Source organism: Salvia miltiorrhiza, chromosome 1, assembly GCF_028751815.1.
Source record: "Salvia miltiorrhiza cultivar Shanhuang (shh) chromosome 1, IMPLAD_Smil_shh, whole genome shotgun sequence".
In the NCBI taxonomy this organism is placed as follows: Eukaryota; Viridiplantae; Streptophyta; class Magnoliopsida; order Lamiales; family Lamiaceae; genus Salvia; species Salvia miltiorrhiza.
Genome location: NC_080387.1, coordinates 50428123 through 50441053, shown reverse-complemented (window position 1 = coordinate 50441053; position 12931 = coordinate 50428123). Strand labels below are relative to the sequence as shown.

Sequence of the window (12931 nt, the reverse complement as noted above, 5' to 3'; positions counted from 1 at the left end):
TCTTAAAACTCGTGTCACTCCCTCCTAGGAAGTTCTTTCATGGACGGAGGGAGTATTATTTTTACGTGACATTTTTTATATGAACAGGCTACTAGAAAGAAGTAAGGAGAAAATGTTTTGACACTCATATAAAATTAAATGTTGTCGGAATTTTAATTTGATCGAATATCATAAAGTTCAATATGTATTAATTGATCAAAAAATTAATATTAATTAAAAATCAGAACTTAATCATACTTAATGTATTTACAGATAATATATTAATCCTTTATTTTTCAGTATTTTGTTTTAAGGTTGAGAACTTGAGGTGTTAGAATTTGATTTTCCTCCATTGGTAAATACCAATCAGTTCACCTATTTTAGTTTTTTTTTTTTTGGCTTATCTCATGCTATATTATATGTATTGCAGTTTTTTTTATTATTACTAATGATATAACATATTATGCGTAGAATGTATATATTTGATTATTTTCATATACAAAACTGTCAAAACATATGATGTTATTTTCATATATATGATGGAATAAATATGTGTGCATACATATGGGAAAAAGAAAAAACATTTGAGGCGGATTTGACCGTTGAGGTATATTAAGTACTCCGTATTAAATAGTCATAATTATGGTTAATTAGTTTCAATTATAGTTTAGTAATCCATCGACTGCATGATCATATCCACTTCATATAGGTATCTTAGGTAAAAAATTTACTATAAACCTCCCTTGTAATATGATATACATATATTAGATACAATACATATTATATAATAAAATTAAATATATATTACAATAATAAACAAGACATATTATATCATAAATTTAAATATATATTACAATAAATTAATTAAACTGATATAAAGTAGATCATAGTCAAATCAACAATCAAGCTAGTATAAATTAACTAGAACATATAAATAAAAATACAACCCATAAATATAGACCACGCGATATGAATGATAAATTTAGTCCTAATTAACAAATTGGAGTAGGTTATTATCTTTGGGTTTAAAAACTATATTAATCAAAATAATATAAACAAATTCATCAATTGATCATTATGTAAAAGAATCACTTGTCAAACTCAGGACTAAATCAACAACTTTCAAATAATTGCTTAAATAACAAATTTATGAATTTTAAAGTCTATTAAATAGACCAACTCTAGAGGTTATGGATTATTCAAGAGAGACACATGGTATGCAATTAATTAGTATCATTCATGACATTCAAGGATACATCTGTAATTTGTAAATAGGAGCTAATAAGTCCTAACTAATCCTTCATGTCAAAATATTGCTTCGAAGTTTTTATTGACAATATAAACTAGTATAACAAAAGAATAGAGGTAAATTTAAATTACTATTTGACTTATTTGAAGAATATAAGTTTATAAATTTCAAAAGAACCCTTTAAAAATTCTATATAATCACTCTCCTATCTGGATGACTTATTTGTAAAATGACAACCTCCGATGGAATTTATAATTAATACACACTTAACTTAAAAAAGGTAAAATCTCAATAAATATTTTTTGTTGTAAATTGTCCTTTTTATTTTTAATCTATGCGTTAGATATAATTATAAGCGTTAGGCTGATATTTCCACTCTTGGCAATATTTAATTTCAATTATTTATTTCTATTTATTATAATCGTTAGAAGACCATGAGAGTAGATTAATATATGAATTAAGAAGTTAGACAATTATACAGCTGTCATATTAGACATTTAATTTTTCTTCATCCCTTTATTTATTTATTTTACTTATTGACCCCTAAATTGGGGTATCGACTGAAAAAATAGAACCACCTTAAAAAATCACTGTCATTTGTCTATTTCTCATGAAAAAAAAACTAAACCTAAACCTTAAACGAGTTCTTTCAAACAATATATATATAAGAACTCGCAATTGTTACCTTTTCGCAGCATTGAATAAACTACAGCTTCTGTGCCATAGTCAACCAAAAATTTAAAAATCATATATACTCCTCCAGTCGTTTCTGAGAAGTGCATTTTTTTTTCTTTTTCTTTTTCATTTTCGCTCGTTCCTTAAAAATATATCACCTTTAATCTAAAATATGACTTCATGCAAATTTAATCTAAAAAATAATAGGTTCTTTTCTCCACTCAATACATTATCCATTAAATATTTCTTAAAATTTATGTCGTCGCCCAAGTAATATATTTTCCATGTACGGAGGGAGTATTACGCAAAAATTACATGCATGGAATCTATTCGCCTTCTTGGTGTTCACTTTCAATTATTAATATTATTTTATGTAATTATTATAAAATAATATCATATTATATATTACAGTTTATTTTAAGAAACGTACTAACTCAATAGTCTTATCTAGCTAATTGAAAATTAAGTTATTTCTAAAATTATAAATTACAATCAATGTACACATACTTTCTCAAACTCTCATCCAATTAATTAATTATATAATATTTCTTATTGTATACAAAAAAAATATGCACGTGAAACTTTTCAATACACTCATCTAAAATAATTAATTATTTAATCATATTCTATATAAAAATAGAAAAATGATTTTTCTTAAAATATGGAAAATATAATAAAAATGACGAGGAGTGTGTAATATTTTAATTTCTATTTTATTTATTCATGACACAAAACAAAATTTTATTTTGTTTGGCTTCATCTTGGATAATATATGAATCTTAAATCAAAGATCATGGAAAGCCATTTAATTTGATATATAATGAATTTGAAATGAATAAACAAACAATAATTATTTCAATCAATTAATTAATTTTTTATTTTTTATTTATGTATATTTTTTCTAAGAATCGGATATCTTTAAACTTTTGTTTATTTTTTTCTTTTTTATTTATGACATTTAATTTATTATATTGTGCATTTCTACCTATTTTATGTATACAAATTTTTAATAGAACAAATAACATTTTTTTTAATCAACAAATAACATTACTACCTAAAAATATGTTAAAAGATATTAATTTTCTTAGTTTTTATTTTAATTTTCAATATTTATTTCATCATCAAATAAATGAAATTAAATTCAAGATTAAATAATTCAAATTTTACTGAATCAAAAGTTATAAGAGATAAAGAAAATACACGTTTTAATTAATTTTTTCAAAATTAGTGTTGCTTTCTAAGTATGACAGCTTCTTTATTTTTTATTAATGTAATATATATTTTTTGTATACATACAATTATCTTCGCTAGGTATTAACTTAAGTTTAGATATCTTTACGTGTTTATTAATATCTCAAAAATATGTGTTGAGATATAGTCTGTCAATGACCAATATGCTTAACAACAATTACTTTCATCCCTTAAATTACGAAGATCTTTGGTGAAATTATAACTTCAATTGCTGGATGAATTTTTGGTCCATAGTTTGAATTTCATAGGTTGATTTTTTTTTTTAATTCATCATTTTCACACCAAAATTATAATGTTACATAACAAATTCATACACAACTTATTATATACGATAAATCTGGTTTAATTTGTACAATTATAGAAACTCCCTATATAAGTGATACAATATCTATATATAGACACATGTTATATATTTGTATAAACTACACAGGTTATATTAAAATATATCGCTTAGCAAAAAATAATTTTGATATTAAATTTTAATTTTATTAGTTTATATTAATAGTATAAAATACTATATATGCACATTTTACACGAGTCTTAATTCACATTCAACCGCGCATTGCACGGGAGTTACACTAGTATTTGATAATTGACGGGTACAATTAATTTGAGACGATAACAATTAGTAAAATTACTTTTTACATATCAAATTCAGACGTATTACTATGATGCAAAGATTATTTTATTTACTATAATCATAAATACAATACAAAAGATTATTTGGTCATGTCTTCAGGGATTACATGAAGCTAGTCATGTATATGTTGTAAAACCTAACATATACTAATGATGGTTCACAATAGAAAATGGATTATCGAAATTGTTTTGCCTTCATATTCTAAGCCAAACAAATCTTGTGATACACATCGAAAATGACAATCAAGATTTCTTTGCCTCGATCTTCTTTTTTTGTTCATATTTTCCAAAGCTTTTTTAGCCCCACACCACCTCCATTCATTGTTCACCACATGAATCATTCGTAGATCTTGGAAAATCCCAAATTTCACATGCATTTGATATTATGATTTATGGGCCTTTTTATTTTTATTTTATTTTTTAAAATAATTTTCACTTTTTTATAAATATAATAAAGCTTACATTTTAATTCAAAGGTGGCCCATCAGCAGAATGGTCGGTGGGCAGTGTGCTGTATTGTTGACTTGCTGAAGTTTCTCAAGCATATAACCTCATTGGTCATGTCTTTCATACTAAGAAACATCCTAAAAATAATTCGAATTCTATTTTTCATTTTATATTATATTATAATGGTAGCTAGTATTATATTTATATATGTATATACATATATGTAGATGATCACATGCTCATGGTAGGCAAGCTAGTGTGCCCATCTCACGATGAAACGATGTTCATGATAATCATCACATATATAACTAGACCTTTTTTCATTAAAAAATTATTATTTTTACATATAAATAATGTAAACATTAGGTGACCTTATTTCTTTAATTTGTTGAGGATAAATGACATTGTTATATCATCGGCAAGCAATATGTCCATAATTAAGTAGACGATGGTAACTCTCTACTTATATAAAAGTGGAATTATGAAAGGGTAATTTTAAACATAACCCCCAATTTTCTCACCATAGCCTTTTATTTTAAAAAATAAAAATAAAAATATGAGTGTACTATTTTACCCTAATAATTATCATTTAAAATTTATAATAAATTAATATATTAAAAATATTGACAAATAGCTCATTTATATAGCCCCCAACTTATTAATCTAGGAACATCAGAAGAACATAATTGCTAAATTACAATCTAAAGTGACTTTCTCACCTACGTCTTCTCCTTCTTCCATTAACACCCACAGATTCTCATTTCCAACTTTGTCTCTCACTAGCATATCTGGGAAAAACTCTAAATTCTCTTGTTTTCTCATCATTCGGTGAAGATCAAATTTTAATTTTGAAATTCTGAAAATCTCCAATGTTATCAATCCCAATTATTTATGATTACAGGATTCTTAAAACTCTAATTGACTACTCATTTCTCTGTTTCTTCCTTTCACCTTTCCTTCTTATGTCAAGTCATTCTCGTGCATTATATCAAAGCAAGTGTAGTGAGAAACTCTTTTGTTATTTGACCATCTTTACATTGCAATCCACAATTTTCATGTTGCTAATCAGAATCCGATCTTGGGCTCGGAGAGATGTCACTCCGACATTTTATTTACATTAAAATTTCATTCTCGTTATATATATATATATATATATGGAGAATTAGAGAAATTGTTTAAGTTCTTCAAACGGGTACTGCTCTCCAGTCAAAGTCGAAAGAATTTATTCATGAAGATTCTGATAATTATATGATTGCAGTATCAGGGAAGAGACAATCCGAAGAATTTCCTTGAATCAAAACTTTTACGCTTGTTAACTGCCTCAACAATCCTTGGAAAGATTACTTTGAATAAAGAAAACTTAACAATGGCAGTCTCTTGGAAGATGTAGCCTCCACGTTTTCCAGTCTCTGATTAGGGGGTTATGTATGATTATTTTTAATGGGGGTTATATATGATTAAGAGATTATACGTATTAATTTTGATAAATTTATTACAAATTTTAAACAGAGGCTACAAGGATAAAATAGTATAATTATAATTGTTTTTATTTTTTAAAAAATAAGGGGCTATGGTGAGAAAATTGGGGGCTGCATTTAAAATTACCCATTATGAAAATAGAATATTCCTAAAAATTTCTCTCTATAACTCATGGGCCCAATATGGAATAATTAAATGTACTTCTAAGTCTTAAAGTATGGGCTACGATACCTAGTTGCTGAAGACTCCCAAGGCCCAAGCACACTAGTTAGGCCCAACTAAATATCCTCTGTAAAACCACAAATTGGGTGCGGCCGGCCGCATGCTATGCGGCGCCCCCAGACCCGGCCTCTGACCTGCTTCCTTTTGACATGCGCTCCAAATTATTACATTTATTTATAATAATTGTTACTTTTAATAAGCATAAGATATACATTTGTTAGCACAAAAAATAATTAAATTTTTTTGGGTGGGTTGGATGGCAAGAAAAAATAAAATAAAATAAAATGTTGGAAGGTGTGGGGCGGGGGGGGGGGGGGGGGGGGGGGGAGTGGGGTGGGGAGAAAAACAAAAAACAATTGGGGGGAGGGAGGGGTGGGTGGGGTGTGGGGGTGACGAGAAAAATTTAAAAATAAATAATTTTTTTTTGGGTGGTGGGTGGTGGGTGGGGTGGCGAGAAAAATTTAAAAATATTTTTTTGGGGGAGGGGTGGGGGGTGTAAGTAGGGATGGGGTGGGGTGGGGTGGGGGATGGGGGTGCAAAATATATAAGGGTAATTTTGTCAAAACCTAAATTTAGGTGAATTAGAAATGGAATGGAATGGGTAATACCATATGGCGATGATGATTCCTATATATAAAGGAATGGTGATTCCCTTAAGAATGATGATTCCTAAAATAAAACTATACCAAGCATAGGAATGAAATGGAGGTAGGAATCACCATTCCATTCCCACCTCCATTCCACCATACCAATCACCTCCTTAGAGATGAGTAGGAAAAAATCACACACATACATATAATGAGTGAGAAAGAAAAGGAGGTAGAGAATGAGGAAGAGGAGAGAGAGATGGTTAATCATTGGAGCCACTTACTTTGGTGGAAACTTGGTTTACTAATTGTGATGGTCGTGGAAGGCGTTTTAGTGGAGGAGAGAAAGCTTATGGATGTAGCTAGAAATGTGGGGATGAAATGCTATTACATGAAGAATGCCACAACACATACTCACTCTATTCAAAAGTAAATTATTCCACCTTACCCTTCGTTCTTCTGAAAGAAAGTTGTGTGCAATCTGCGAATTGGTTGTCAGGGAGAGGTTTTCTACAAATGTAGGAGCGCAAAATGTAAGTTGTGGATGCAGCGGCGTGATGGATGCAGACGATGATGAGCAAAGTGGCACCATCATAAATCATCCCGAACATAGATTGAAGTTGGTGAGGAGGAGTTGTTGATGCTTGCGGCACCACACGACGCGGGGGTAAGTCCTACATGTGCTACACACCTAATTGTCGTCAATATTGGATCCACGAGAGATGCGCATCATTGCCTCAAACCATCAAAAGGGAACACCACCATCACTTCCTCTGTCCCTCTCTTTTCATGTCCCACCTCTATATATCAAATATGACTTCAAATGCATGTGATGTGTGTACCAAATATTGGGTATATCATTGTGAGCTTTGCAGCTATGCTCTCCATATCAGCTGCCCTTCTACAAGTCGCCTCATGCCACTAGGTACGCTATAATTTATTTATTTTCGTATTTAAGATTTAATTTAATTACTAATTGGAAGTTTATAATTTTATTATAAATTTAGAACAATAAACTCTATTAATTAAAAACTACAACGAACTTACATACATGGCTGAAGAAATTCCAAATAATTAGGGGATAATTTTTTATTTTTTTTTAATTTATGAGTTTATTTATAAGAAATTATTATGTTGACAAATTATAACAAAAAGTGCTGATGGCTTGGTGGATAAGCACTTTGAAAATTGAAAGTTAGAACCTAAGTTATGGGGTGCAAATTAGTATTTTGGCGTTATTTAGGTTACCCGTGTAATTGATCCGTATGATCGGGCCTATTATACGGCTAACCAAATGCCATTTGGTTTCGGGTGAGAATACTTGAAGGGTAATTTGTAAGATGTTTTCAAGAGTTTATAAATTATCAAAGAGTTTTGATAATTGAGCTTATAAGAAATTCTCGGTAAAGTGAAAAAATTGAAGAGAAAATATTGTTGCTTATAAGATTATGAAAAAATTTGTTAAGGTTGAAAATTTTATTTTTTATAGGAGCTTATAAGTTGTTAGAGCTTATTTTTAATGGAGTTGTTTTAAGGAGTTTATGAGCTTAACCAAAGACCTCCCTTAATCATATTATAAAGATTTGTTAATTAGTGTTTTTGTTGCATGTAGAGAAAAGAAAGATGATGAGAAAGGGATTATGGAAATATTCCCAATAAGTGACGTAGGTGAGGAGCTAATTGGAGGTTTTATAAAGAGACAAGGATGAGCTATATCAGTACCACCCATCCCTCATCATGAAGTCGATTATAAGTTCCACAATCACAAACTCAGATTAGTCTCATCATCATCTTTATATCAAGAAGAAGAAAATAGTGATGATGATGGAGAAGATAAAAAATCGGAATTAATATGTGATGGGTGCATTACTCCTATATTCGGCCGGAAACAGAGACCAACTTGTTCATCATCTTCTTCAAGTAGTAAAGATTACTACTACTATATGAGTTATAGCAGTGGATGCAATTACAATCTTCACTAGGCGTGCTTCCACTTTCCACTTCGCCTCCCCTCCATTCCAGTCCGTCTCGAGGATCATCACAACCTAATTCTCAAATTTTCTTACAAACTCCAACTTGGTGAGTGTCACATCATGTGTCATCTCCATTCAAATGGTTTGTTCTACATGTGTACAAAATGCGACTTCAGAGCAAACATCAAGTGCGCTTCTCTGCCGGACACCATATATCACACGGCTCACCCACAACATTCCCTGACCTTTCACCCTGGATATGATGTTGAGAGACAATGCCAATATTATTGTGGTGAAAACAACTCATTTACTAGGTATGATTGTTACACATGCGGCAGCTGTGACTTCATTGTGCACGTTCCATGCACGATGCTGTCGGCATCAATCACCAGCCGTTGATAGGACAAGCACAATTGACATATGATGCCAGTCTGAACCATCCAGGTGAATTCTACTACGATGAATGTAAAACATAATTGATCCAAGAGCTGGATGTATCACTGCCGCTACTGCGATATATCCTTCCATCGATCCATCAGGTGTGTTTAGAAACATCAAGCTCGAAAAGGAATACGCGAATGACGCAGCTCACCCACCACATTCTCTCTCCCCTTTCAACTTCTCACCACAAAATGCCGCTCATCAGCTAAATATAAACGCCTTGGATTTCACTTTGCATCATGCAACTTCTTCATTTGTTACTATGACTGCGATAACAAAATGCTCGAAGATGGCAACACGAAGGTTGTCGATGGCTAAAATACAGAGATCACATGATGTTTGTGTCTGTGTTTGTTGTTTGTAATTCACTGAGAAATATATTATTGTTTTATTAATTCTAATATAATGCAGCTTGTTTTTGAAAATACAATTACTCGAAATTTCAATAACATGACATTTACATGTATTCCGAGATTAAGCGCCTCTAGGTCCTTGTCTATTCCATCTGCGACACAATCGTTACATAAACTTTTATTTTAATTTAATACAACAATACATAAATTTTCATTTTGTTATGATTTTATCAAGATATTAAAATCTCCAAATTTTCGTAAATTTTGGAGGAGTGGTGCGTGAAAATTTTGTTCATTTTTACATCGTTTCAACTTGAATTTGTGGAGTATTTTAGGTTGTTTTTTCAAACTTTGTTAATGCTGTGGATTTTAGGTTGATTGACTTTGAAATGAAATTAAATTTATATAAATTAGTTTTGTCATAAATTAAATTGAAAGTTTTGTACCAAATTTGAAGTTCATGGGCACTTCATGAATGGATTATAGTTTGTGTATTATAGGCTAATAATATTCCTTTTTATAATTATTTTTTATTTAGGTTGTCATTTTACACTAATTAAAAGTGAGTAGATTTTAGAGTGAGCTAATAAATTAAGTTAAGTTCCATCTAAGATTATTAACTATTTTAGTTCCAGAGCACTAAACACTGAGAAAAATAAATTGAAATAAAGTGATATGTCTGCAAAATATGAATATAATCGAAATAAATACAAATGAGAAAAATAAACTCCCTCTGAATCAAGATTATTGCAATATATACTTGAAATTCATGTACATCCTAAAAGTTACTGATAAAATGAAGCAATATTAATATAATAATCGAACAGGATTAATTTGATCTTCGACGGCGATCTGTATTATATTCTCTCGTAATCGAGCTTGTCGGACTGCAAAGTCAGTTAGAATCATGGTCATTAACTCATTAATCACAAAATAGCTAGGTAAATTCAGTTTGAATTTAATAATTCATAAATGTTACGAAATCCACTATGGATTTTTATTTTTATTTTTTCTGAAAATAGAGAAATTAAGTCGTATCTGTTAGTAGTGGTTACCTTGATTAGCATTTCTGTTGGTAACCAAGCTGGTGCAGTTGGTATTCCAACCCATGCAATCTGCATTCCATAAACAATGTATAATTCGTGAAAATTTTACACAGTCTCTACTTTTTGGGACAGTCAGTATAGTTCTTTTAGTAATAAAAAACGACCAATATTTTCATACATTAAATAGTTTTATTATATTGAAAATAATTTAAATATAGATACTTGATGACCTAGTTGTTTCTGTTTAACAAAGCAATAATAGTTAATTTCGATGTGTGCTCATCGATTGAAAAACTTGCAAGATGTTCTCATCATCAATTGTTAAAAAAATCCTTATCAACATATACAGCTAAACTGTCGGTATGTCATTCATCCACTCATCATTTATTCACTTAAAGTGTGTTTACTTTGGTTGTAAAATTTTCATTGGAAAATAATGGATAAGAAAAGATGAGAAAACATATTATCTTTTTCTCATTTTTTTTATCATATGTTTGCTAGAGATGAAAAGAAGAGAAAATGTTGAAAAATATTTTCATACTCATACCTTAGTACTATAATATTATCCAACATTGGAGAAAAAAATGAGTGAAAAGAGGGTGCCCGGAAAAAAATTTCCATCATAGTAAACATGTGAAAAATGATGGAAAATGGGTGAAAATATATTTTTTTATCTCTTTTTCCATCAAAGTAAACACATTTAGTGTTAACCCACTCTCTTAATTCAATTTATACATTATAAAATTTAATTAAAAAATAAAGGGTGAGGTTGAACCGGCATGTGGCTACGCCACCACAAACACAACAAAATTAATTAATGTACTTACAAGAGCATATTCGCCCGTCTCAAATATGCGCAAGTCCAGCACCTAGCTAATACCAACATCAAATATTAATTAATCATAAAAACCTAATTACCAATTATATATATTATTTTGAGAAAAATATAATTAATACTACCTCACCCCGGTCTTCATATATGTAGTCCAAACCTTTGTAGTAAGGCGGATGCCCCACAGACAAATACTGGAGACCAAAAAAAAATTATTATTCACTTAAAGTGGTTATATGTCTAAAATAAATATATATTTCACCACTAAAAATTTATTTTTTCTCAAAAAAAAAGTTATTGATTTAGTATCCGAAGAATAGACCATTTCAAGGTTTGAATGAAAGAATTTTCACACAAGGCTAATGTGATTTTGCTTTTTTCTTTCGGATTTCTAATAAATAGCATGATTTTTTTGCGCCAATTTAATTGATAGCACTGTTGTATATAACTTCAGCATTCGAACCATAATTTAAAATAATTTTTAAAAAAATGAAAAACTATAAAAAGATATCATATCGTCACTCACATTTACACTATTGAGATACTTTTCCTTGTCGACTCTTACGATCTGGCCCTTCTTCACTAACAAAAGTATACATAACACATTTATAGAGAAAGTGAATATGAGAGTACATAAATGAAGGCTTATTTTTTAAAAATAGTCTAAACTTTGAATTCATGTTTTGACTTCTTAGGCCAACATATAATTATTATAAATATAATATGTTTTTATCTCAGTTGTTTAATTTGCAATTCGAGTCAAAATTTTCAATCAGAGATGTCTGGATATACAAAATTTAGTCGAATGATCAATCTTAGTTCATCAAATTTTCGACCAGAGATGTCTGCATGTACAGAACTCAGTTGGATGATCTACCTTAGTTGACTAAAATTTTCACTCTCGCTATAATTAAACTGAACAACTAAGATAAATATTGACTATATTTGTAATGGTCAATCATGTTGTGTCCCCAATTTTCAGCGCCTCTAGAAAATATCCACAAAATTTTGTTTTCTATTTAAAATGCAAAATTTGACGACGGAATGATAAGTCACTTCGCCAAATTCTTAGGTGGAATTTTTTTTTTCACATCATCCAATAAAACGACGTCGTTCCATCTAAGAGTCCAACATGATAACTCGTCATTCCATCGTTGCATTTTGAATAACGTGACATTTTTTTTGGATGAAAAATACGTTTATTAAAATACAAGAAAAGAAAAACCAAAGTTGGAGGTTTTTGAAAGAACAAGGAAAGTTGAGGATATTTTTTGAAAAATGCTGAAAATCGACGTGATTAATCCTAATTGTGATAATTGCGAATTAGAACTAAAAATGGATCAAATATCGAGCTATTTTTCAATAATAACCCATAAATGAATGTATAAAAACTGACTTGAGTATACTGGTTTCTTGGGCTTAGCAGCAGCAGCAGCTGGAGGAGGTTTTTGCTCTTCTTTGGTGTCAGCAACCTTCTTCTCATTCTCGGCGGATTGCACGGATCTTATCACGACGCGAGCCAGGCTACGCGGCGGCGCCATGGCGGCATGGCGGAAGATGGCCGTGCCTGAGAAAGAACCGTGAGAGAGCAACGCCATCAAAATATTTTCTCTCAGTGAGTAGGTGAGTCGTATAAGATATGATAAGGTTTGCTATCCATGTACGTGATTTTTTTGGATTATTCATGTTAATTTAAAATAATTATGTTGTTGTTGTTTTTTACTTTTATTTAATATATCTTGGGCTTCTCGTAGTAGC

General features: G+C 30.2%; 1 protein-coding gene across 2 annotated transcripts; it reads right to left on the bottom strand.

Moving 5' to 3' along the window:
- Positions 1-10029: 10029 nt before the first annotated feature.
- LOC130990485 (NAD(P)H-quinone oxidoreductase subunit O, chloroplastic) lies at positions 10030-12856 on the bottom strand. Of its 2 annotated transcripts, XM_057914720.1 has the most exons (6): positions 12570-12856; positions 11700-11755; positions 11302-11367; positions 11169-11210; positions 10351-10410; positions 10030-10182 (listed from the first exon to the last, which is right to left on the bottom strand). In XM_057914720.1, the coding sequence occupies exons 1-6, from the start codon at positions 12769-12771 to the stop codon at positions 10153-10155; spliced, it is 456 nt and encodes a 151-aa protein (XP_057770703.1). In that variant the 5' UTR covers positions 12772-12856; the 3' UTR covers positions 10030-10152. The 2 variants fall into 2 exon arrangements, with proteins under 2 accessions (XP_057770703.1, XP_057770699.1); XM_057914716.1 differs by having other exon boundaries at positions 10030-10410; positions 12570-12848.
- Between the last annotated feature and the right edge of the window lie 75 nt (positions 12857-12931).